Here is a 26,751-nt window from a genome sequence, read left to right as displayed (position 1 = left end):
AAGCATCTTGCCAGTAGGATGGCGGTGCTTCCTCCCTGCAGACAAAGGAAACGGAGAAGTGCCTTCAGTGCACCCTGTGCCCTGGGATCATGTGAGAGCAGCAGCTTAAGGGAAACCAACAAACGCAACCAATGCACCCAGCTGTCCACACCAGCTCACAGATGAAGATATTAGGTCTTAACTGTTGCAAGCAGAGCTCTGCCTCCACAGGGCTAGGGCTACTGATAAACACCTCCTAAAACTGTTCTCCCCCTTCTGCTCTGTGGCCTCCTCCCAAGTCTGTTCTCCCCAAGGCAATCAAGAATGATCACTCCAAAATGCAAAAACTATCATAACCTCACTGTACCTTCTTGCTTAAATATTTCATTTGCTCCCCCTTGCACTTGGGATGAAGACAAAAATCTGTAACCTGCCTACAAGGCCTTGCATGATATGACCCCGTTGACAAACCAGACATACCTCCCACCATTCTAACCCTGGCTGTCTCTGTTCCAGCAACACTGGCCTTCAGCCACAGGGCCTTTGCACATGTTGTTCTATCTGTTCTCCTTCTTTTTCACTCAGTGAAACCTACCATTCCTTCAAATCTCAACAGTCCCATCCTAACCCAGGGAAGCCTCTGATTCATCACAGGCATTAACAGCACTGCATACCTCCATCGCCCTCTTAGCACTCAACATGCATGCTCTTCTACTCATATGAGCAATTGATTAGTATGTCTTTCCACTAAACCATGAGCTTCATGAGATCAGGAGTCATTTCAGCCTTCACTCAGAACTGTAGTCCCAGTACTAGGTGCTCTGTGGACATCAGTCAATAGAAGAATGGAGACCTGAAGGCTTTAAGGAGGGGGTGGAGTGTTAACTAGCTCACACCTGCCTCTGGCATGCTTGGGTCTCTGTCTAGGCTCCGAACTAAGCATAAATAGTTTTTCTATTTCTCCCTCCTATGGACTGTTTATACTGGGGGCTGCATTCTAGGGACCCCTGGGCTCCACCTGGCCCACAGACATGTTTTGGCCTATACAGTTTCTAAAATGTGGGAAATTCCACAGATATCTGGACTTTGGTGCTGCTCCTCAAAAAGTGGGGGCTCTCACAGCACAGGGCATGCAGTCCGGAATGGCAGCCATGAATTGGAGCCAAGCAGTGGCTAACTGCCCCCGACAGGTACCTCCTCCTCGGTCTGCCATGGCCCCCTCTCTCCACGTTGGCTTCACTCCTAGTATCTGGTCTACATCCCCTGCCTGGCTTCCCTTCTCCAAGCACCTGGGTCTGTAACTCTTGATCGCCCTTCTTTCCCATGTCACCGTACTCAGCGACTTGATTTCTCTCCTTCTTTCTGTGGTCTTGTGGTCAAGGCTGGGCCCCATGTGTGGACCTGGCCACCCACCAACACTGAGCAGCCCACGCACTGGCCTCTCCACGGCACTTTCTCCAGAGATCTTAGAAATTTCAAATGAGCACAAGCTCATTAAAGTCCTACGACAGCCTTGTGATCACACTCATTTCACAAATGAGAAAACTGAGGCAGAGCAGAACAGGGTGTGACCTGGTTCTCAGAAGCCTGGCCTGTCTCCAGGGTCCAGGTACAGTCATTCCTTTCTTCCTTCAACAAATACTTACTGAACACCTGCTCTGTGTCAAGCCCTGATCTAGTGAGCACTGCAGGCAAAAATTCCTGCCTTTGTGAAGGTTACCTCTGGGGGGTGGAAGAGATAGACACTAAATAAAGACAGACATCAAGGGATAGCTTGGACCAGGAAAGGTGAGCAGAGAAGGAAGGGAAGCAGGTTGGGACATTGTGGTTTTATGTAGAGGTATTTCTGGCCAGGAATATACTTGGGGTGAGCATGACAACAAGTAAACACAAAGGAGGGGAGGAGGGAGAGAGGCAGACTTCAGCAGGGCGGGGCGCCTAGGCAGGTGAACACATGTAAAGGCCCTGTGGTGGGAGGTGCCCAGTATATTAGGAGAAAGGCAAGGACACCGTCCTCAGCCCTGCTGCCTTCCAGCTCCAAGTTCAGTCACTGAATTCATCTGACTCCTGGGGCAGCCCTGGGGGGTTGGGGTTGTTCTCAAGATTGTGATATACAGTTTGACATCAGTGAGGAAGACTTTGTTCTGCTGATATTCCACCAACTGGTTTTGGGCTTCCTGGCTCCGAAACCACAGAAACAATCCGTTGGGGACCCCAACAAGTCCCTACTGACCCCACTCTAGGGCTATTAGAGGCAGAACCAGCCAGAGAGACAGAATTTGGGGAAGCCCATGGGGCTTTCTGGGCATCTTTTTTTGCATCAGGGCTCTGGGATGACCCACAGTACGTGTCACCTTAAAAGGGCAAACCGATAAAAGCAAGTGGGTAAAACAGTAGGAGCAGTAAGCTTACTGAAGAGGAATAGCAGAAGTATGGGTAGGATTGGGAGGGGGCAGCTCCACTCCTTTGCCATGGGGACACAGGGTTCTAGGCTGGTGGCATGTGTATGAGGTCCAGGCTGGAGCCCCTGCCCAAGGGGTTGTTGCTCTCTGCCCCTCTGAGCCTCTTCTTGAGAGGATGGGCACTGACCCATCATTAGCCCCTTAGATCCCTCCAAGCATAGACATGCTTCTTAAAAACATCCTCTGGTTCACAGGTCCTCGGGATCCAGTTCAAGTCCTCAGCGAGGCACACGAGGGTCTTCCTGGGCCCACCCAGGTCCCTAATCTCATCTCCTGAGCTCCCCCTGCTCTTCCAGTCAGGAGAAACCATGGCAGACTTTGAGAATGGGCAAAAAGACTACAGGGTGTTCTTTCCATGGAACGCTGGGCAGTTCGTTGTCTAGCACACCCCTCCAGGAGGTCTGGTCCCACAGGAGTCTGCACTTTTCATTATCGTGAGCTGAACTATTTACAACCCTGTAAACTGCAGAAGACCGAGGGTAGTGCAAATGATTCTCGTTCATAGAGATGCAAAGGAATTTTATCTGGTGGAGATGCCACTTTGGAAGAGGCCAGTTTTCGATCTGTTAGCAAATTCACTTCCGCGTTCCTGATCGCCTCTCCATGCTGCCTGCTCTCTGGATTCTCCTCTAGACCAGCGTTTATGTCTTCCTGGCTCCCTCATTAATTCGTGAGTTAAATAACATCTTTGACATGTATTCATTTTCTGTTTGCACGAGAGCCATGATTTTACTTTTTAAAGACGTTATTCTTTAATATGCCCTAAAGATGCTGCCACGCCGCATCTTTATTTATTTGCAGGTTCTTTTTTTTTTTTCAAGATTTTATTCATTTATTTGACAGAGGAAGATACAGTGAGAGAGAGAACACAAGTGGGGGAGTGGGAGAGGGAGAAGCAGGCTTCCTGCTGATCAGGGAGCCCGATGTGGGGCTCGATCCCAGGACCCTGGGATCATGACCCGAGACGAAGGCAGACGCTTAACGACTGAGCCACCCAGGCGCCCCTATTTGCAAGTTCTTGAAAACAGTCTTCCCTTCTCGCTTTTGCCCTCGCTGCTTCCCAGATGGCTTTTTCCCCCTACTTTCAATGCCCAGCTCACATGTCACCTCCTCTGTGAAGCTTCCCCCTCTCCTTGCACAGAGGGAAGGCCTCTGGAGCAGCTCATCCACTACTCTGCTCCAGCGTGGGCCCCACTGAATGTCAATCCTTTTGTAGCTCTCCTTCCACCATTAGACCTGGGTCTCCACCACAGCATGGACCCTGTCCCATTCACCTCTGGACCTCCCCCCACCCCCCCACCCCCCCGCGCTGCACCTAACACACTACCTGGCCAAATAGCAAAGTGCATACAAGAGTAAATGCAGTAGTGGACAAAAGGGTGACTCTTCAGTGTCCATGGAGTTGAGAATTGGGCTCTTATTTCGACTTAGTCCCTGTCACCAAGTCCTGGGTCAGACTAGGAGATACGCATGTAGGATTTTAAAAATTGGGTTCTTTATGCAGACCCACCCCGCTCCCCAACCTCCACTATCCCGCTCCTACTTAAATGGAGGTGGTTTGGGCAAGAAGGAAGTGTAAGCCCAGTGAGAGTGTGAATTTTGTACCCAGAGTCCTCACGACCCACCGTGTGAACTGAAGTTATGCAGTACATTATAAGCCCTTTCCGACGCGTGGATGAAAGGTACCAGCCAACTGCCGAGCACTTTTATTACAGTGGAAGTAACTGTAATACTGGAATGTGGACACTGTCCAGAGCACCACACCAAGCCCTGGACACCCAGAGGACGTTAGAGGGTGGGGGCTGCTTCTCTTTACCACCTCTCATCAAACTCCAGGGTCGGCAGATGCTTTTGGCAGGAGAAAGGATGCATCAGACCAAAGATCTCATCTCCCTGGGCAGAGTCTGTGGGTGCCAACACCGTGGGGCCCCTCTCCCCTGGACACACACAGGACCCCAGAAGGCCTTTGCATCACATCGCTGCCTAACTTCCAGCAAAGGCAGCAGCGTGCCGAGGGATTTGGAGTCCCATCGCTCTGCTGTTTCTGGACTGTGTGTCCTTGGGCAACTAACTTGGGCTCTCTGTGCCTCAGTTCCCTCATCTCTAGCCATAGTAGTATTAGTACCAATATTACCTCATACGGTTGCTGTGAAGATTAAATACCTTGATTGAGATAAGGTGTTTAGTCCAGTGCCTGGCACGGAGTCAACTTTTAGTGTTTCATTCATTCAATAAAAGCGCATCATCATTATATTAATACTGCCCTGCTCGGGAACCTGCCTCTCCTTACCTGGGGAAGAGATTGCGTCATTACCTCGTTCCCCGCCATCCTTTCTTTTCTGTCATCAGCTCCTCCTTGGTCTCTGTCGGGTCTCTTGGTTCTGTTTTTCTCACTCTGCTTAGACTTGGTGCTCTCAGGGACGCTAGTGACCTTCGGCTCCAGCCCGTCTTCCTTGCCTGAGTCCTCGGGGTGGGGGTGTCTGCTGTCCCACAGTCTGGCCTCCTCTTTCCTCCTGGACCTCCCAGGAGCATCCTGCTGTTGCTTTCCATACTTGTCCGATTTGCCTTTGGGCTCCTTCCGGTAGTAGCCGTCTTCTCGGCTTTTGTAGCCCGATGCAGAGTGGAGCAGGGTGGGGGACCCAGGCCTCAGGTGCTTTTCTCGGTGGCTCATCCTTCCTTCGAGCCGCTCCTCTAACTCGGCTTTTTCCAGTTGCCAGGAGTAGTGTTTGCGATCGTGTGGCCACGTGTCTGCCCTGTCCCTCTTGTCCTCCCCGTTCTCCCTCCAGGGGCCCGGGTCTCGCTCTTCCTCCCTCCTGGCATAGGGTGAGTGCTCCCACGAGTCCCGGCTGTTGCCCCAGTCGGCCCGGGTGGGGCCCAGAGGGCTGTGGGAAGAGCTGCAGGAGGTGAAGCTCGGAGTGTGGGACCTCGGGGATAGTGACCGGCTCATCGGACTGCGAGACCGTGGCCTTTCTGGGCCATATCTGTTAGGGAGCAAAGGAGTGGGTTTTAGAATCTGCACGTCCCCCAGCCCCCATGCACAGATACACCCCAGTCCCTCACACAGACATACTGCACACATAACTCTGTGTGGCCATATGCTCTTCACAACAACCGTACAGACAACAGAGTGGTACAGAAGAAAGCTTTTCCTCCCTCTGGGCTTCTAAGAGGAGGGATTTTCCCTAAGTACAGTCCTGGTCATCTCCGCCCCTTTACCCATTCTGTTCCTGGGAACTGGGATAAATAATTGGACTGGTTTGGCTCCGTTCCATCTTTGTTCCTCTTGGAAGGAAGCTAGGCTCAGGGGGCGGGCAACTCTCCTCCTGGGGTGTGGGGAGGTTGCCCTGGTCCAGCCTGGTGAGCAAAGGCTGCCTGACTCTGGGGTTCAATGACCCAGACTCTTGGCTACAAGACCAAAGCCACACCCCACCTGGCCTCTACCATAATAAAGGCAACCTCTTGGCCTCCCTTTGTCTCGTTTACTTCTTATCTCAGTTTGTTCAGATCCTGGGCATGGTAGAAGGAGGCTAATTACTGGGGAGAACGAGAGTGAGGAGGCCAGGCTCAGAGATCCCAAACCAAAGAAAGAACTAGGAAGGCATTTTAGGGTTGGAGGTTTGGAAGCTTAGAGCTCCGACATGCTTGTGTTTCAGATGAAGAAACTGAATCCCAGAAAAGAACCTCAATCTGCTTAAGATTCAGAGCAAGACCTCTTAGTTCTCCTGACACTCCACCACAGAGCTGCAAGCAGCATGGTATGGCTTTATATGTATCTTTTTAAAAAACTCAAACAACCATTTAAAAAAAAAAATCCCAAATAAATGGAAATCCCAAACCCAAGCAGCTACATAAAAAGATACACAAACACATAAGCACACACTCTCACTCTCTCTCTTTCTGAAGGTTGCTTGGTTATTAGGCAGATCCACTTAATCATATATATATATATATACCTATTATTCTAAGAAGAATGGGCGATTTTCATTTGGTTCCCAAATACAGGAAACCCATGCAGCCCTGACTGACCAGGGGACACCCAGATGTGGCTCACTGGACCAGGCTGCCTTGACCATCCGTGGGGACTCAGCCTGGACTCAGCCCTCTGAAGTGACGTTAGAGCACCACTCGTGGCGGCAGGGGCTAAGATCCACAGACTGTGTTCGACCTTGGCTCTGCACGGGGACTATCTCTGTGGGGCAGCTACAGTGGGAAACTTGGGAGCCCCAACTTAGTCACAAATTCAGTCGGAAGAAATGAGTTCTAAAACTGAATGCACTCTATGTTCAGAGTAAGTGACTGATCAAGTCCCTACTTTTTGGGGGGGGTCATCTACATTCCTGTTCCCACATCTACATTCAGCCCATGAAAAATCAACAGGTGGCTCTAAATAGAACATACACACACACACAACTTACTTTCAGGCGGTTTTAGCAGAGCGTGGACTTGCCCCAAAGGGCCAAATATCAACAGAACCCCTCCTCTATATATTCCTTTCCAACAAAGGAAGGGCTGATGAGAGGAAGCCTACCATCTTGCATTTTCCTGAGGCCTACCCTCAGAGGAAAGTGGAGCAGCACTCTGGACTAGACTGATGCCTTCTATCAGGCACGTGGAAAAGTAGGGCCCAGAAAGGCTGATGGACAGGGCAGGGGCAAGGGCAGGGCACACTACCTCTACGAGTGAGACATAGGAGAGTGTCCCAGCTGCCCAGAATCTGCCCTGACGTCCAGGGCTAGGGCCTCACCTGTCTGCTTCCCGGAACATGTCCCTCTCCCTCTGGGAATGCATGTCCTGGATGATGGCAGCCACAGTTTTCCCAGGTTTCTAGGCAAAGTCAGAGAGGTCATCATCAGACCAGAGGTGGCCATACAAATGCCAAAGAGAAGCAACGAGGACTTGGGTCCATGGCCTGGTCCTCCCAAAGGGAAAAAGTACCTTCCTAGAGGAAGAAAAAGTTTAATCCAGGGCATGAGGAGGGTGAGCATAATGCTGAATGGAGTGGCCCTGACATTTTGGGTGCCTCTTTATCATAGAACATTTTGAACATACGCAAAAGCACAGAGAATGGTATATTGAACTTTCATGCTCCATTTCCATTGTCAACAGTTCTGATCAGTCTAGTTCCTCTGTACTCCACCCTTTTCCCCACCCCACAGAATACTTTGAAGCAAATCCCACACATAGGATCTTTTCATCCATCCTATGAGGACACTGACGTGGCTCAATAACCCCACAGGGGGACCATCCATGGTGCTCATGGTCAACACATCTTGCTGCGTTTCAGACAAGGGTGAGAGTCCAAATCCCATACTGTCCCAGGGAAGCACTGGCATACTAGAGGGATGGACCTGGACTTAAGGATCTCAACCCAGGGAGAACAGCCCAGCTCCGCCTCCAGCCGGCTGGGTGATCTGGGGTCAAGGCTTGCTATCTGTGCGAGACTCACTTTCTCCACCTGTAAAGGTGAGATAATGAGGCCTATCTGGCATCCACCAGTAGCCTCGGGGCATGGCGGGCTACGCTGAGAAAAGCCACAGGCGCTGGGCCTACATAAAAGGAGCTGCTGGAGGGTTTCCTCTGACCCCTCTGTGGGCTGTTTTCCATGCCTCAAAAGTCCCGGGAAGATGCTGAAACCTTCAGTATGAGCCCTGAACCTGTCACAGCCAGGCCCTGTCAGAGCAGCCGTGATCCTTCTCGACATTACGGTGCTTTCCAGGGTCTCCATCACTTCTCACCTGACTCCTTCCACCCGGATACCCTCTCTGTTTAGCTGATTCACCACAGCCTTCAAGCCCTACTTGGTGATGGTTTCCCCTTCTTTACACAAGCAAGTCACAAACTGCCTTTTGTCCCTGGACTTCTAGGAGCTCCGTACTGATGCACTCATGTTCAAGTCTTACATACTTTCCACAAGAATAGCCTGTCTCTTCAGTTACACAGCAAACTCTCCCCAAGTGAGGACCAAGCCTCCTATTCCCTGTAGCTCTCAGCACCACATCTTATCTGCAGAAGACCCCCAGTTACCATTTGCTGACTGACTCTTCCTGAGAGCACCATGGAACATACCCAAGAGACCCTCTCTGTGGCTGGGAGGCTGGCGAGACAAGTGCTCTGAAACCAGGCCCTCTGCCCCCAAACCACCTAGGACCCTCAACCCCACCCCAAATCCACTGGGATTTGGGAAGGGAAATCTCTGGTCAAGAGAACCTGAAAACTCCCCTGACGATTCTCTGATGCAATAACTGGGAGACACTGGTTCAAATTAGCCCAAGTTCCCCTCCGCATGTAAGACGCTATGGTTCTGGGGAAGTCTCTCTAGAACAACCCAGAACAGCTCTTTCTTCTCATCTAGGTCTGCCACAAGAAAAAACTCACTTTTTTTATTGATCCTTCAGATTTGCTCTTTCTCATTTATTCCATGTATTTGCGGGACACCTGTTATGTGAAAGGTTCTGCCCCAAGTGCCCTGAGGAATAGAGCCTCTGCCACAAAGAGGGTACAGGGAGACATGATGGCCAGCATGAGGATAGGAGAGGAGAGGTACCTTAAATCTCTCCTTTCTCTCCCTCCACTTTGCCTGGTGAGCCAAAGGTAAAGTTAGAGGAAGACACATCAAAATTTCCCCCTACCTCTGCAAGCTCTGGTGGGACCCCAGGTGGTGGCCCCTTTGGCCCAGAGACACAGACGGATACGGTGTTTTGCCGTCTACTTCCCCAGTAGCATTGCCCCTCTTCTACCCCTGCCCTGAGGTGACACAGGCCTGGCCAACCACAGCATGGCCTTCCCTGGCCACAGAGATTGGTTCAGGGAAGGACATGTGTCCCAAACGAGCCCGATCACAGTGCCGCTCAGGACATCTGAGGAAGCTTCTCGGAAACACTCCAGCTCTCTTGTTGAAGGAACAGGGAGGATGAAAAGCCAGACCTGCTGCAGTCAATGAAGCCATCACGCCACCTAGAGGAGGGAGGTGGGGCTGCCCGGGGCCATCCCAGGGAGACCCCCCCCACAAAAACGAAGCAAAGTGAGCAGAAGGCAGAGTGGAGAGGAGCCAAGCCCTAATGATATCACTGAGGGCCCGAAGCCAGCTGCATCCGCAGCCAGGGCTACTCCTGGACTTTTCATTTACACGAGCCAATAAATTCAATCTTTTTTTTTTTTTTACTTTAGTCCATAAGCTTAAATGAGATCATTTTCTGTCACTTGCAGAGAAAGTCCTAGCTGATTCATGTCAACATAGGGACCATGATGCATGCATTCCCATGCAGCTGAAGTGGGTTTTGAGATGCTTTCACAGGAGAGGCACTGTGACAGCTTGGGAGCAGAAAATCCTTTGTAAAGGGCAGAAAACAATGTGTTCTAGACCCTTGCTGCTTACAGTGTGCTGTGAGAACCGGCAACACCACCTGGGAGCGCGGTGGAAAGGCAGAATCACAGCCCTGCCAGAAAATTTTAACAGGACCTGCAAGTGATTTGTACGCACACTAAAGTTCGAGAAGCTCTGTTAGAGTACTATCTGCTGCTTACGGGCTGGATGACTATAAGCAGATTACCTGATTTCTCATGTGGACAGTGGTAATCCTACCAACACAATATAGAGATGCAGACGTATACAAAGCCAAAACAGTCCTAGGTTTTCATCACGGCTCTTCCAGTACCTATGATCTTGCGCAAGTCACTGAACTTCTTTGGGCCTCCTCTTCCTTATCTGTAAAACTGAGATAACGAATATCCTTCTGACAGGACTGATGTCAGGATTAGAGTAGATAATGTACATGAAGTGTCTGGGGCATGATCTGACCCAGAGCACCAGGACTCAATTAAAAGTACCTGTTCTTGTTACTATTGTTGTACTGTTATAATTACTGTTATTATCCACCCTACACACCTCACAGGGGAAGGTGAATGCAAGACTCAAAGAGATAATACATGGGGGGGAAAAAGTGCTTAAAACCAAAAAGCTCAAGGTAGAGTCCTTTCCTATCTGGTGAACTGAGGTTCACACAGGTGAAGCACCTTGTCCAAGCTCATCAAAGCAGGACGAGGTAAAGCCAAGGTAGCACGAGCACCCTCCCATCTGGAATAGGTCACATGGTTGTCGATGGTTCTGTTTTCCCGTTCTTCCTCACACCAGACTGTGAGCTCCTCGACCAGCTTGCTAGGTCTAAACCATGGTGCCTGGCCCAGTTCCTGCCCCCAGTGGGCACTCAGCAAACATGTGCTGAATACAGACCTTGACCATCTGACCTCTTTAACCTATGGTGTTGTACTACCCCAAACCATTTCCCACAGTAAGGTACTACGGTGCCTTAGTACCTTAAAAAGCTGAGTACTCCTGCTAATCCTAATTAGAATCTTACAACAACATCTCATTTACAGACCGAAGATCCACCGGGAATTTAGTGCAGAAATTCAATTCTAGCCTCCAGGGGAGAATCCAGGAGAATAGAAACTTTGGCTGCAAACAGAATGAGATGGGATCTTCCATTTGTCTGAGAAAAGCAACATGCTTTCACTCCCCAGGGGAAAATAAAAATGCCAGGTTCTGCTAGAATTGTTGGCAAAGGAACTTCAGAAGCAATACTGCAAGCAAAGCAGAATCAAGGCTTTGGCAACATTACCATCTACACATGTAGACTTGTCAGAATGCCACTCCTAGCTAGCAACAACCACTGAGCCTTTGTCTCCTGCCTTCAATCTTTTTTTTTTTTTAAAGATTTTATTTATTTATTTGAGAGAGAGAGAATGAGAGAGAGCACATGAGAGGGGGGAGGGTCAGAGGGAGAAGCAGACTCCCTGCTGAGCAGGGAGCCCGATGCGGGACTCAATCCAGGGACTCCAGGATCATGACCTGAGCTGAAGGCAGTCGCTTAACCAAATGAGCCACCCAGGCGCCCTCCTGCCTTCAATCTTGAAGGCAGATTCAAGGTTGTGGGTCTTGAACAAAATGGACCCTCAGTAAATGTGGTGATAAGCTGAAGCAAACTGGTAGGGCCCTATTACAATGGGACAGTAGACAGCACAAAATAAGAAGTAGATTTGAATACAAATATACCAATTTAATTACAATAAATCCAAATGGACTAAGGGCTCCAGTTAATTGAACTTCTTGCAAACCATGAAGAAGACACAATCTAAAGAAGAGCATGGGCAAATGACCTTAAAAGGAACGTTCCACTACAGAAGATCCAAATGGAATGGCCAATGAACATAGGAAAAAGGGATCACCTCAATTAGTAATCAGGACGATAAAAAAATAAAACCATGATGGGGTGCCTGGGTGGCTCAGTTGGTTAAGTGTCCGACTTTTGGTTTCTGCTCAGGTCATGATCTCAGGGTCTTGAGATGGAGCCTCGTGTCAGGCTCCCTGCTCAGCGGGGAATCTGCTTCTCTCCTTCTCCCTCTCCTCCTCCCCCCACTCATGTGTGTGCTCTCTCTTTCTAAAATAAATAAATAAATCTTAAAAAAAAAAAAGAAAAAGAAAACCATGATAAACCAATATACTCTCCCAGATAGACAAAAATTAAAAGGTCATATAACAAAATGTGAGTAACAATGCATACCACTAAAAACTTTTACACTAGTAGGAATGTAAATCTGGGACAACTAATTTTGAAAAGGGCTTGCTAGTAAACTTCAGGGTAAGCATGCCTTGAGATGTAGCAATTCCACTCCTAATTATGTGTGTGCCCCTAGTTACACGTTTGTGTACATATGTACCAGGAGTAACTTGTCCCTAATACCCTAAAACTGGAAACAGCCCAAATGTCCATCAACAGCAGAATGTATAAATAAATTCATAGTCATACAACAGAAATTTATGTAACAGTGAAAATAAATAGACACACCCAGCATGGATGGTAGTGTTGAATGAAAGAACACAAAGAGTATAATTCCATTCATGTAAAGTTCAAAATTAGGCAAAACTAAATGATAATGTTAAGGGAGGCAGAAATGGGTTGTAGAACTACAAGGAAAAGCAAAGAAAGGATCATCCTCAAAGTCAGGAGAGTGGAGAAGGAGGGGTGGAGCTTGACGAGGGACTCAAAGGGACTTCTGGGTGCCGCTGGTGTTGTAGTTCTTGACTTTGGTGGTGGTTTTATGGGATTTATGGGATTTCAACCATTACTACTTAAAAAAAATTTTTTAAGTATTTATTTATTTATTTGAGGAGTGGGGGAAGCAGGGGGGTGGACAAGCGGACTCCACACTGAGCACAGAGCCCAACGAGGGGCTTGAGATCATTACCTGAGCCAAAATCAAGAGTCGGAGGCTTAACGGACTGAGCCACCCCGGTACCCCCATTATTACTTTTTAAGCTATACAGTACATAATTAGTCATTTTTCTGAATAAAATAAGGAAGAAAGGAAAGAAAAGAAAAAAGAGAGAAATGTAGAACAAGCTGAAACAGAAACAAAAGCCCTATTTGGAATTACCTGAATTCATCCCTGACAGTCATTCTGACAATGGCCAATTCAGTCATGTGCTGCTTAGAAGGATTTCTATGGGGCTTAAGACATAATTATAGAGGACAGAGGAGAGAATAAGAGATCAAGGTGGGGTGGTGATGAGAGAGGAAGAGAAAGTTACTGAAGATCTCTTTGGGTAGAGAAGAAGGTTATATTTAGAGGTTTATGCTTGGAGCTCCCACCTCTGAAATGCAATCACCTCTCCCTTCTTCCTTCATCCTTCAAAAGACTGCCCTTGTAAAATCCTCCTTGGATCCCATGTAGCTAGTCATCCTGTCTCCAGCATCCCTTTGCATTTCGTAGTTACCTCAATAAGCATTTTTCTTGCCATGTTATAAAGGTTGGCCTTCCCGTGTGATATTCCCAAAGGCAGTAGGTAATCTTTGGATGTTTTCCTGTCCTCTCCTTCCCGCCAGCACTTAGGCCAGTGCCCCACAAGGAGACACTCAGCTGATGCTGTTGAATGACTAAACAATGAGAGAATGCTTTACCTTCAGCTGTAATTCCTTGTATCTCTTGGACATCCGAATGAGCAACTTCTCACCATTGATCACAGCAGATTTTTCTTGGTAATACTGGACCATGGCCTGGGCAGCTTCTGTGTAAGCCATCTCTAAAAAGGCCTAGGAAAAAAGGGAAGGACATAAGCTGAAGTTGACTTGAATGGTCTTTTGTTCTTGTTGGGGGGGGGGGGGCGCAAGGGAAAGGGAGGGAGAGAGAATCTTGAGCAGGCTCCACACCCAGCACAGAGCCTGATGCGGGTCAGATCATGACCCGAGCTGAAATCAAGAGTCAGATGCTTAACCCCCTGAGCCACCCAGGCGCCCCTGACTTGAATGGTCTTAAACAAAATTCAGTACTATGTATAATTCCATGTCTATGAAGTTCAAGATAGGCAAAATGAATCAATACTGATAGAAGTTAGAGCTGAGCTTCCCTCTGGGGCAGGGGTGGGGTTCTGACTGGGTGGGGCATGAGGAAACCCTCTGAGGTTCTCTGGAAATGTTCTCTATCCTGACCTTCGTGGTAATTACATGGGTGTACACATGTAGAAAATTAATGGAATTGTACACTTAAGACTAGTACACTTTAGAGTATGTATTTTATATCTCAATAAAAAGAAAAAAGATCAGTACAAGAAGCTGTCTTTGATCCCATCTGTTCAAAGAGACCTATTTATTAACTTCACCCAAAGAGCTCATTATGAGATGGCCCCTCTCCTGATCCCCCTGGTTACCAATAATTCGTAAATTATGTATATCCATCCTGGGCTGCATCATGCCACAGGAGCCCCCTGGGATGGGAGGATCCATTAACCCACAGTTCCCTGAGGCGCTGTAGTGGGGAGAGCAAGTCTATTGTACAAGTGACCTTGGGCTGATCCTTACAAAATATGCTATTTTGTTACAATGAGGGCAGGAGACAGAGACCCAGCCATGAGTCTTTGAGCTCTCACTTTCTTGGCAAAGGAAGAAAAATACTAAACAACTCAGGGGCTCCCAAGGCTTGAAAGAAGGCCGTGGCTTTTTAAGTTTCAGAGAGAAGAAAACCCTCAGTTATATCTCTACAGCGTTCTCCCTCTTTATTTAACTGTTCTGATAAAACACAAGAAAATGGGCTTTTGCATTCAATCAGTGTCTCCAGAGAGTGTCTAAATAGACTGTTTTGACTGACCCGCTAGTTTACCCCAATAGCTGCTGTGGTGGATTCATCCTGTTACTATTGCTTAGATTTGTTTGGTGTGTACTCTATGGACAGCACACAATCCCTCGATGTTGAAAAGGGAAAGTGGTCTGTGAGAAGGGAGCCCTCACTGCAAGCCCCTACACTCCCAGTTCCTTGAGCGGAGTGGGCTAACCAAGCTTGTCTTCCCTCCTTCCCTCACATCTGTTTCTGAATTTCAGAGATGCTTTTCCCTGCTGTCACAGTCTATGGCAGATATGTGGGAGATGAAGAAGTCAAGATTCTTTAGGGTATTATTTCAGATCCTGCCACCCAGCTTTCTAAGTGCCTTTTGCTTGATGCAAACATTTTAGCACCTCCAGCTCTCAACTGTCAAATGGAAATAATACCAATTCAGGGAATCTCACTGCATTAATGTTACAAGCTGAATTTTGTACATTTACCCAAAATAGAATTCTGAACAGTCAGAACAAAGGGACTAAGGGAGTAGTCTAAGCCCATGTTGATGGAGGAAGACCACCGATGATCTGATGTGGCTCAGAGTCTCTAAAGTTCATGCATTCATTAAGAAAAGAACTTCCCGGGGAGCCTGGATGGCTCAGCCAGTTGAGTGCCCTACTCTTGGTTTTGGCTCGGGTCATGATCTCAAGGTGGTGGGATCGAGTCCCGCACCATGCTCTGTGTGCAGTGTGAAGTCCACTTGAGATTCTTTCCCTCTCCCTCCCTCTGTGCCCCTCCCCTTGCTCACACACGTTCTCTCTAAATAAATAAATAAATAAATAAATAAAATCTTAAAAAATAAAAGAACGTCTATGTCTGCTCCTTTGGTTCATAAAGTAAAAATATTTATTATTAACAGTAAAAGATAAAATATTCTTATTCCTGACCATTTCTCTGTATAAACTCCTCCTTTGACCTTAGAAACAAAGACAGCCATATATATTAACCCTCAAGTTCTCACTCAACCCCCACGGGTTAAGGGTTCTTTTTCCTTTAGACTTACCAGGCACCCATCAATTCCCACCCACTCTCCTGCTACAAGACCCAAGGGCCTCAGATGCTAACACCAAAGATCTGTGAAAACATCTGTTCAGTCAGTTGTTGGCTCGCTCCAAATCCAGGCTCTCAGATACGAGAAGCTTAGATGGTAAAACCGTAGCATTAGCTCAGGGGGTTCGTAACACAGTGAAAAGACTCAAGTCCATGGGTTTCTATTTCGGGGGCCAGTTAGCTTTTCTGTGTTAATGAGTCCCTCATTCCAAAGTACCTCCTTACCTCCAGGCAACTCACAGAGGCCTGTACCCACCACAAGGAGGGTAAGTTGAGACAGGGTAAACAAAACACCGCCACCAAACAAAAACCTCTGTGCTGTACCAACAAGAGGCCCAGCTGTGTATTACCTCTTTATTTTAAGAATAGCTTCTTTTTTTTTTTTTAATATTTTATTTATTTGAGAGAGAGAGAGAGCAGAGCAGGAGGGAGGGGCAGAGAGAGAAGCAGGTTCCCCACTGAGCAGGGAGCCCAATATGGGGCTTGATCTTGGGACCCTGGGATCATGATCTGAGCTGAAGGCAGCCGTTAAACAGACTGAGCCACCTAGGAGCCCCAAGAATACCTTCTTTAAAAAAAAAAAAAGATTTCATTTATTTATTTGTCAGAGGGAGAGAGCACACAAGCAGGGGGAGTGGCGGGCAGAGGGAGAAGCAGACTCCCCGCTGAGCAAGGAGCCCACTGTGGGACTCAATCCCAGGGCCCTGAGATCATGACCTGAGCTGAGGGCAGACGTTTAACTGACTGAGCCACCCAGGTGTCCCCCAAGAATAGCTTCTTTAAAAAAAAATTATATAGTTCCCTCCACCAATGTGTGGTCTATCTGGTATGTGTGAAAGTGCCCAAACCTACCTGATTAGTGGACTTCATGAGGATGTAATTAGTGACCTTTCCAAAGGGCAGCCCCAGGTTAATGACGTCATTCTCCGTGCAGCTTCCTTCAGGGAGATTGCAGATGTGCACCACGCGCCCAGCACCCGTTTTCCGCTGCGCAAACTAATGGGAACAGAGAGCTGTGGCCGGTCTTCAAAATACATTTCCCTCTGGCCTTCTGCCCCAGATGGTCCTAATGACCATCTTCACCCCAATAATGATTGCAAAAGGATAACTTATGAAATTAATGCAGAAAAAGAATCCATTCCCAGACATGTATATCAATTTTATGCCACCCCATTACAGAAGAGATTTGCAACATTTTAATGAACAATCACATCCAGGACCGTCAGAGATGTGAACACATGGGCTTATCCGTGTGTCACTGGTGGGAGGCTGTACAGCTATGGTCTCTTGATATTAAGAGCAATATTTAATAAAACTTAAAGTACAGATAGCCCATGATCTTGCCATCCCACTTTTGGAAATCTATCTTACAGAAATAAATGCACCAATATATAAACACCTATGTTCAAGGACACTGCAGTTATTTATAAGGTGGCAAAAAATTCTGGAAACAGGCTGCGTGTCCAAGAATAGGGGAATGTTTGAGTAAATGATGGTTCAAGCATACAATGGAAGACGACAGACCCATTAAAAGGCAGAGGTAAATGAACTGAGAAGGAATAATTTTAAGATAGTTAAGCAAAAAAACCCCAAGTTGTCAGATAACACGCATAGGACAATGCCTTTTTTGTTAAACAAAACAAAAAATCAGTACATGAAAAAGAGACACATCAAGCAAGTGTTGTGAAGGTTTTTTTTTTTTTTTAAAGATTTTATTTATTTATTTGATAGAGACACAGCGAGAGAGGGAACGCAAGCAGGGGGAGTGGCTTCCCGCCGAGCAGGGAGCCGGATGCGGGGCTCGATCCCAGGACCCCCGATCACGACCCGAGCCAAAGGCAGACGCTTAACGACTGAGCCACCCAGGCGCCCCTGAAGTTTTGATCATTGTTGGAACTCGGGGTTAAATTATACTAGTCTGTACTGTTCTATACGTTTGAAATTTTTCATAATGAAAAAATTTTCAAGGATATTAGCACAGACAGAGAAAGGCAGGCAGGGGAGGATACCTATCAACTTGTCAACACTAGTTATCTTCAAAGAGCAGAACTGGAAAGAAGTAGGAGGAAAGAGGTTTTTAACATACCTCATATTGTGTGACTACAGAAAAAAGAGCACAGCAAGGATTTGTGGGAACCTTATATACAGACGCCCATGACAACAACCTGTGGTTTAGGGCAGTGGCTTTCACAACTGTGTTAGCCTTGAATCCTCCCCTCAAATACAAGCTTGCTCACCGGCCCAATATATTCCACAAATAAGAGGAGACGACAAACCCCGGGGTCCAGCCCCCTGCCGCCGCCACCAGCCAGCAGCCCCAAAGGACCTCTGAGGAGCATGGTTTGGAAGCTAAGACCGGGGCCTAATCCAAACTCTGGGAGGAAGTGCATCTGTTTTGTCTGTGCAAACCTGAATCAGCCTGGGGTCTCTGGGAGGTTCAAGAATTAGCACCCAGAAGCTAATCCAGTGTGCAAGAGAAGGATGCAATTTTCCAAACCTGGAACGTGGTCTAATAGCATAGCCCACATTTGCATAATCACCATATTCTATGATCAAGTGAACTTCAACATCAATTACATTTGATGTGGGTCTTGTCCCTCGCGAGGGCTAATATTTGGGTGATTCTATCACAAAAGCCCTCACTTGTCTCATCTGGGCTGAGGACAATTAGAGTCAGTAAGAATTTCCTTTCATGGCTCAGCCCTGAATTGGAGAAACCCAAATGCCCCTTGCAGATCTCCCCCTGCACCATGTCCAGAGGTCAAGAACTTTCCCAAAAAGGAACGGGATTGAGCGTTAAGGCCCAGGCAGCTCCTAGCGCAAACCTGCACCTCCAAGGAGTGCAAACAGAGCTCTTTGTAAGCTCTGAGACTTGGCGTCTGAGCTTGGCTAATAAGAACTGAACTCTTCTCCAGGATGACTACCTAAGATGCAGGATCTCTGTCTCTCCTTTAGGGTGAGCGGGCCACACAAAGACCACAGACGCAGCTGAGCTCTGAGGCAGGGCAAAGCGGCTGGTCCTCAGAGTTTATCAACAGGCAGGCCGAGCTGGGTGCTCTGCCTGGCCTCCTCCAAGCAAGCATGCTTCTGCCCCATGTGACACTGCTGTGGTCAGCCTGGGCTAAATCGTGCTTGGACGACAGGGCAGACAGACAAAACCACGGGGCCATTCTGGGCCGCTCCCTGCTCCTTGCCTGTCCAGTTGCCTAGTGACCAGCATAAAGGCCAGCACCTCTGTCACTGTCTCCTCCGGGCTGGGAAAAGCTGCCCACAAGGCTTGTACCCGAGCTGCTGGGCAGGGGAACAGGCCTCCTGAAGAGTAAGCACCCCCTCAGCTGCCAGTCACCAAAGCGCAAGAGGAATTCATGCCGTGGACACTGTTCGGTCCTAAAATGAATGGGTCTCAGCTAAGGTTTACTCTCAAGTTTTAAAAATATATTTCATGAGCACTTTCTTCTCCCAAGATTTTTAATCAGAAATAAAAGTTGGATTTTATCGATTCCCTTGTTGTCACTTAATATCACATCGTCATGAGACTTTTAGCAGCCTCCCAGCTACTTATACTAATTTGAGCTTCTCAGCTGGTGGTGGGGCCCGTGGGTCTGCACTTGACTGACTCAGGGTGGAGGTCAAGGACCTCCAGTGGACCACCAGCGGCCTCTTCATTTCAACCGGTTTACTTCCATTTCTCATTTTCTGAAGTGACCCATGAAATGAAAATTTTGAGGACTGAAAAATCTTGAGAATCGCCATGTTAATGGTTTGTTTGTGTTGTGTCTGGCTTCAGGGCAAGTGAGAAACCCTATCTGGTTAGAAAAAAAAACAAAAAACACAACATACTTTATGTGTTATATTCTTTTGTAAATATTTGATTTAGGATAGTTTGGTCTACGTTCTTTTCTGTCATAAATCTAAAATACCTTTCCATTAAACTCAATTAGGTTCAAAGTCATATTTGATTCATAACAGGTGTCCAGTTATATGCATAAGCATTCTAATCTATTCTTGAGACCGTTTATATAAACACGGCTATTATTTGCTTTATGCTCTATGGCAGATCCGAACAATGAGGCAGAAAAAGGGAGGGAGGAGAGTGGGACAGGGAGAGGACGGGGGAATGGGGTCTTCAGCGGAACAGCTAGAGTAAAATTTGTCCACAGGGGGCACAGATGACCCTGAGTGCCTTTGAGTATGCCGTATGATGCTATACACTAATTCCCAGCCTGGGTTTTCTAATGAGTCCTTAAGGGTCTTTGAAGGTAATAGTATTTCAAAGGAGGGTCATGATTTTTGACATTTAAAAAACCTGAGTTGAGTCTCTTTATTCTATCAATATGGTAACCCTGGTTAGATCTTAAGCTGATGAGAAATTCTGAATGGTATGTCTGTGTTTTTGATTAATAAAAATGGGTAACTAGTTAATTACTCACTAATATAAGTACTTTCTTTGGCAGATACAGTACTTTTCCAAACATGGCATGCAGGGCAGTGGCTGCATGAGGTAGGTAGGAGTTGATGATGAAGGGGTTGGGCTGTAAGAAGCGTGGGGCTTCCAGATGTAGTGGGAGACAGGGGACCTGGATCCGAGTCCCAGCCTGGCCACTGGTTGGGTGCATGACAAGGAAAAACTCATTTTCCTCTCTGAGCCTCAGTTTCCCAATGTCTGGAATGAGGGAGGTAACCTATATGTCGAGAGTCCTTTCCAGATGTGAAATATCTGTGTTTGTATGGTTCTAAATTCTACAATTCCACTCCTCCCAGAAGACTTGCCCAGCTAAACCCTAGGATCTAAGACAATGATAATCTTCCCCAACTGTGTTGGGCATAAGCAGGAAACCTGTGTCTTTCCCACCCGCCGTCCCAGTGAATGTAATGTTTTTGCCCTCCCTCTCTATGTGATCAGCTGGTTTCAGCATATGCACATGTTCACAAGCATGTTCATCCTGCAGATGTGCCTATGTTGGGGGTGGTCTCATCTTTACAGGGCTGAAGATAAGCTCCAAGCAGTGAGCACCTTGCTGAAGAGCGAGCCCTGCCACTCCCTGAATGACTGTGCCTGCAGCGCCTAGAAGAGGTGAGATGATATATTGGGATGAACTAAAGAGGCAGGTCTGGTGCCTCCCTGGGGACAGACACACACCAAGTCTGGGCCGTAAGTTCTCCAGGGACCAAGGCCAGGCAGTGAGCATCAGACAAGACCTGGATCTGCGTCTACACCCCAGTGACTAACCCTGGGGAAGTTTCTGAATTTCTCCAAGCCTGAGTTTGCTTATCTATAAAACAGGGAAAATAAAAATTGATTTCACAGGACCCTTTAGAAGACAAAAATGCTATAAAGTATGTAAATTGCCTTGGTACGATGCCTGGCATCCAACAGGCTCCTTAAAATATATATGTCTCCTTCATTCCCCCAACAGTTAAAGGATATGCTATGATGGTCCCCGACTGAGAAAAAAAATTCAACTGTACTGTGATTATGTAAGAGAAAGTCCGTGTTCCTTTTTTTTTTTTAAGATTTTATTTATTTATTTGAGATACAGAGACACAGCGAGAGAGGGAACACAAGCAGGGGGAGTGGGAGAGGGAGAAGCAGGCTTTCCACTGAGCTGGGAACCCGATGCAGGGCTCGATCCCAGGACCCTGGGATCATGACCTGAGCTGAAGGCAGATGCTTAACGACTGAGCCACCCAGGCGCCCCGAGAAGGTCTGTGTTCTTAAGAAATTCATGCTGACATAGTTAGGGGTGAAGAGGTACAGTGTCTCCAGTGGTTCAGAAAAAAAAAATGCATAAATGATTAGACGGATGGATGGATGAATAGACAGATAGATTAAGATGGATGAACAGAAGGACAAGAGAGAGAGATTGATAGAGAATGATAAACAGGCCAAAATGTAAAGGAGTAGTGAATCTGGGCAAAAGATACACCTTTAAGGCAACTTTTGTGTAAATCTGAAATATATTAAAAGTAAAAGTTATAGGGCGCCTGGGTGGCTCAGATGGTTAAGCGTCTGCCTTCGGCTCAGGTCATGATTCCAATGTCCTGGGATTGAGTCCCGCATCGGGCTCTCTGCTCCTTGGGAGCCTGCTTCTCCCTCTGCCTCTCTCCCTCTGTCTCTCATGAATAAATAAATAAAATCTTTAAAAAAAAAAAAAAAGTAAAAGTTACAGGGCGCCTGGGTGGCTCAGTTGGTTAAGCGACTGCCTTTGGCTCAGGTCATGATCCTGGAGTCCCGGGATCGAGTCCCGCATCGGGCTCCCTGCTCAGCAGGGAGTCTGCTTCTCCCTCTGACCTTCCTCCTTCTCATGCTCTCTGTCTCTCATTCTCTCTCTCTCAAATAAATAAATAAAATCTTAAAAAAAAAAAAAGTAAAAGTTACAAAAACTACACTTTAAAAGATGTGTATTAAATGTATATGTGCTCTGGGGCAGGAGAGTAGATGTATTTAGAGAGAATCATTTAAGACTTCACCAACTTGACTTTTTGATGTGCTGCGTTGACGTCCCACCCACTGCTCTGCCTGGAAGGCACACATGTGACAGGTGCATCTGTAACTGTCAGCCCAAAGTCAAATCTCTAAGAGAGCTAAGGTGTCAGGGGTTATAACCAAAGTCCTGACTACTAACCTAAAGGGACAGTCATCCTTTCCCAGCCTGGGGGCCACTTCAATCGGCCTGCAGGCCCGCTCAGACCTGGAATGCCCCCATGTGCAATCAGGGGCCTGGGCTGGCCATTTTCACACGCCAAAGTCACTTACTTAAAACCAGATGCTGCTTCTAATGGTTCATCTGGCTGGGTCCCAGGCCTCTCAACTCACTCAATCTTTTATAAATGGATGGAAATGTGAAAGCAGCAAACAGACTGTGTAGGAACTTTCTGAGACCTTTCCATGCCCTCTGATGCAGGTGGGAACAGGCTTCAGAGATGAGTTCAAAGAAGTGACTGAGTTCAATAACCCACAAAGTTGCAATAAAAATGTGGCTTAGGGCAAAGGGCCTGCTGAATGAGAGGAGTCTCTCCAAGTCCCTCCTAGGGTGACAAAGCGTAGATTGGATCTTCAATAAACAATTTCTGTGTTCCAGCCTGATCTCCTTTGGATGTGACCCTAATTTCACCTGACACAGCCTCTGGTTTTGTGCTAAACACACCTGAGGACAGACACAGGGCAAATATTTATTCCTTATGGTGTGGATTTTGAACATACTATGCAGATAGCAGATGGGCATGGGTTGCATAGCTATGGATGTTGGCTTAACTTGGAGGGGAGACACAGATATCTTTATTGACACTTTCATATATTTTATAAAGCATACTAGCTTTGACTTTAAGTACATCTACTTTTATTGGTGCCAGACCTGCCTACAGGTCTTGGGTGGTTCACCTGCCAAGTAACTTCAATATCCCTGTAAACCTTGGAGTCACAGAATCTTACACACTCTGATGCCTAGGAGAAACTAACTATGGGCAACTAAACAGTGGTTGATTCGTGATTACAACTCTGGTCTTGCCGAAAAATCGATCATTCGCAGACTTGATAAATCAAGGTAAATGCATTCAATAGATGGTGTTACAGCATAAGATAGGGTTTTATGTTTAGATATGGAAAGACGTCTAGACACCAATTAAAATACATATTGAAAGAACCAAGTTGCACAGTATTATACGGCATTTTCTGACGTTTGCAAAAATATATACTTTTTCTAATTAAACATGCACACGTACACTAGCTAGAGATGAACAGTATAAGACATTTACTGTCAGTTTTCCCTGTAGAGCTGGATTTTCTCTTTTTTATATTGCTGTTACTGTTTGGATTTTTTATACTATGTTTGTACTACTTTTGCAACAAGAAAAAATACTTAAGATTTGTAAAAAGAAAAGGAAAAAACCTCCAGAAAACAAAAGCCACTCAGGTATCCTGTTTCCCCCTCGCTCTTTGCTCGCTTTGAAAATGCACAAGGTGACCCCCACCCAGGGCCCAAGAGCAAGGACAGAGCTGGAGGAGCAGGGGAGGGACAGGTATCCTTTGCCACATCAGTTACTGCTCTTCACGCTCTCTGCAAGTCAGGAGACCAGGGTGCTCTGAGCCATGGACCAGGAAGGCCACAGCAGACAGACAGAGGAAAGTTCCGGAACTGCCAGTCATCTGAGGAGCAACTTAAACCTCTGGCCTTCCACAAACATGTATGTTTCTCTGTGCCTCAGTTTCCTTACTTATACAAGTTTTCTGGTGGGCAGGGTTCTGGTGAGAAAGAAACCCTGAACAAGATGTCTGGCCTCCCAGGCCAGGGCAGCCTGTCAGCAGCACCAGCACTACATAAGCTCCGAGGTGGCTGTGGAAATGTCAGCATGCAAAGTGCATCCTGGACAAGCACAAGAAAACTATTTACAGCCTGAGAAGGCCCCAATGGCCCCTTCCAGGAACCCGATTACTCTGTTTATGACTACTCAGGCAGCCAAGGATAAAGTGCCTCTGCTCTGTCAAATGGCAAAAGCTTAAGTGAAAGTGAACACCCCTCTCCTGGGACCCTGGGGTGGGAGGGACGGGCACAAATCACCGCCACCACCAGCAGCAAACCCAGCACACCACTGTCAGTTCAGGGTCCCATCTCTGTCAACAATAAACACAGAAATGAAAGGCTCACACTCCCACGGAGCTGACAGAAGCGAACGTTCAGCCCAGCCTGGGCTTGGTGCAGGTGGTAGATGGGTTGTTTGGTCCTTTTAGATTTTGCAGTAGTGCAGAGACCTTCTGAAAGCCCATTCCCAGAGCCCTGTGTCGCTTTGTTTTCCTGCTTAAAGACAGGGAGCTTTAGAGACAGCAATTGCTCTTTGCTCCATGAATAACAGTGATATTATAATGGCAGAGTCCTGGCTGGTTCTGGTTTTACTCAACCAAATGTGTTTCTGAAAAGCTGTATGTAAGTGGAATGGGCCTTAAAAAGCCCTGGCACAGAACCAGAAAACATTTCTGAAGAAAAAAATGCATCAAAGCTTTTATGGGTTCTCTATGAGGGCTGGGAGGGGGATAATGGAGGAATTTCCCTGTCCTCATGAAATATTTCTTTTCTGTTTGAGTTTTCACTAAGAGCATAAATTATGTAAGCAGAAAAAAAGAACAGAAATGTATATACAAAAGGAGCCCACTGGGCACTCCTCGAGCCTCACAAAGTGTCTTCTGGTAACAGAGTAATCACCCCTTGATGTATCTGCTTATCTTTGGAGGTCAGTGTTTGTAGGCAGAAAAAACAATAATTTCTCTGAGGGACACCTCTGCTACTTAAAGGAGCCTTGCAAAGTCTCTTTCTGTAGCAGATGAATCAGCTCTTCATTTTTCGTCTTTTCTCCAAATGTCAGTATTTGTGTACTTCCAGTTTTCCTAAAGACAGACACACTTGCATTCGGTGGACCAGAATCTGACAGAAAATGTGACCATCCAGGCACTGATGATACAGAGACTGGTTGGGGCAGGCTTTGTCCTTGTCCCCCAGACGTCCTTGGGAAGGTTCATGTGACCAACAAGACCTCACGGAACTTACAACAGTAAGACCAGTCAGGTGGTGCCCCTCCCCATCCACTGGATCTGTAGGAAATGTCTCCAAACAGCTCATCTTGGGGTACTGTCACAATGCAGAAGAATTTGGGTGCCAGGTCTCACTGGCCCCTTCACCTTGCTCCATGGCTGACGGCTAGCTGAAGCCCAACAAGTTCTTGCCATCCCCAAGGCAGCTTCAGATCCTGCTGAGCAGTGTGTGGCGTGGAAGTGGATGGGGGGTGGGGGCGGGGGGAGGAAAAGGCTCACTAAAGAGAATCATAGCAAGGAAGAGAACTCAGAGACCCTCAAAAAGGGACAGCAGGGCTCAGTGGTTACAAGAGAGGCTTCTAGAGCCAGGCCAAATCCCAACACTTCCATTTATCAGCTGTGTGACTTTCTTCAAAGCACTTAGTCTCTCTGCGCCTCAGTGTCCTCACGTCACGGGGTTGTCTGGAGGATTCAATGACATAATACATATGAAAATGCTAAGAACCTATTAAGCACTATATAAATGTTAGCTATGGTCAGCATCGTCAGCCTGCAATGTCTGGGGTCTCCGTCTCCTGCGGGCTGCCAGTGCGGAAAGCGAAGGGCTCCTAGTGTTGCCCCTCCTCAGACTCAAGCCGGATGAACTCTCATCTCTAGGCGTTTGGAGGAAGTTGCACTCAGAGCTTCTGCTCGTGTATTGACACGAGTTATCATGGAAGCATTATCAACAGGAATCATCAGCCCGCTTGTACCAGACAGATCTGCGCGGGAGGGAGGTACACTACCCCCGACACGTGCCCAAGGTCACGGGGCTCCTCCCCCCGGCCAGCCATGGGCCGTGGGGCAGTCACGTGACAGCGCGGCCTTGGACGGGATAGGTTCCCCACAGCGGGTTAAAAGGACTAGTTGCTCCGTCGCCGCCATTGGTGCTTCTGCCGCATGCGCAGTTCGCACGCCGCCGTGGGTCCGGGTCATGCGTGATCCTCGTGACAGCTCTGGTCTCTGTGCAACCTGGCCACCACCTTCCAGCTCCGACCACCCCTCAGGAGACCAATCGGAGGGTGTGAAGCTTCCAAGATCTGAGGCATCATCCAAACGATCAATTACACAAGTCGGGTAAAGATGCAGCTGTTTGCTTTACTTTCGAAAGTCATTATTAGTGGGGTGATTCCCCCATTTAAGGAAACGGAGCCTCAGAGCAATAAAGTGACTTGCCGGTGGGCTCCAGACTAGGGCTCGACCTTAGGTCTCTTGGCTCCACACGCACAGGAAAGGGCTTCCGGCTCACGGGTCAGTGCTGGAGGGCGGGGTGGAGGCACGGAACAGACGCACAGGCATCCCGCTCTGGCTTCTCCTCCACCGCTCAGCCTCTTCCCCTTTATAAAGGGGCTCAGTTGACACTGGCTCCCTTTCCCTGCCCCGACCCCTGGCCCACCTGCCGCCTAGTCCAGCCTCCCCAGCCTGGTCACAGTCCCTTTGTCCTAGGGCTAAGATGTCAGAGCAGGGCTGTGGGCACAGACATGCCTCCATGATCCCCAGTGGGAAACAGGCCCTGGGGTGGGGCTGCTGCTGGCACTGCCCGCACCC

The 26,751-nt window shown here is 47.6% G+C and overlaps 1 protein-coding gene across 5 annotated transcripts in view; it reads right to left on the bottom strand.

Moving 5' to 3' along the window:
• Nucleotides 1-26,751, bottom strand: part of RBM20 (RNA binding motif protein 20) — a 189,428-nt gene that overhangs the window by 18,492 nt on the left and 144,185 nt on the right. For all 5 annotated transcript variants that reach the window (XM_054508379.2, XM_054508381.2, XM_054508383.2 and 2 more), the window contains exons 6-9: nt 16,494-16,637; nt 13,400-13,531; nt 7,186-7,265; nt 4,756-5,422 (exon numbers count right to left, since the gene is read on the bottom strand). In XM_054508379.2, coding sequence (XP_054364354.1) covers nt 4,756-5,422; nt 7,186-7,265; nt 13,400-13,531; nt 16,494-16,637 — 1,023 coding nt within the window. The remainder of the gene's footprint in view (nt 1-4,755; nt 5,423-7,185; nt 7,266-13,399; nt 13,532-16,493; nt 16,638-26,751) is intronic.

Source organism: Mirounga angustirostris, unplaced genomic scaffold, assembly GCF_029215605.1.
Source record: "Mirounga angustirostris isolate CCGP_5_RB_7025 unplaced genomic scaffold, mMirAng1.0.hap1 SCAF_6, whole genome shotgun sequence".
Lineage (NCBI taxonomy): Eukaryota > Metazoa > Chordata > Mammalia > Carnivora > Phocidae > Mirounga > Mirounga angustirostris.
The sequence above is the reverse complement of the archived record's forward strand: the minus strand, read 5'-3'. Positions and strand labels throughout refer to the sequence as shown.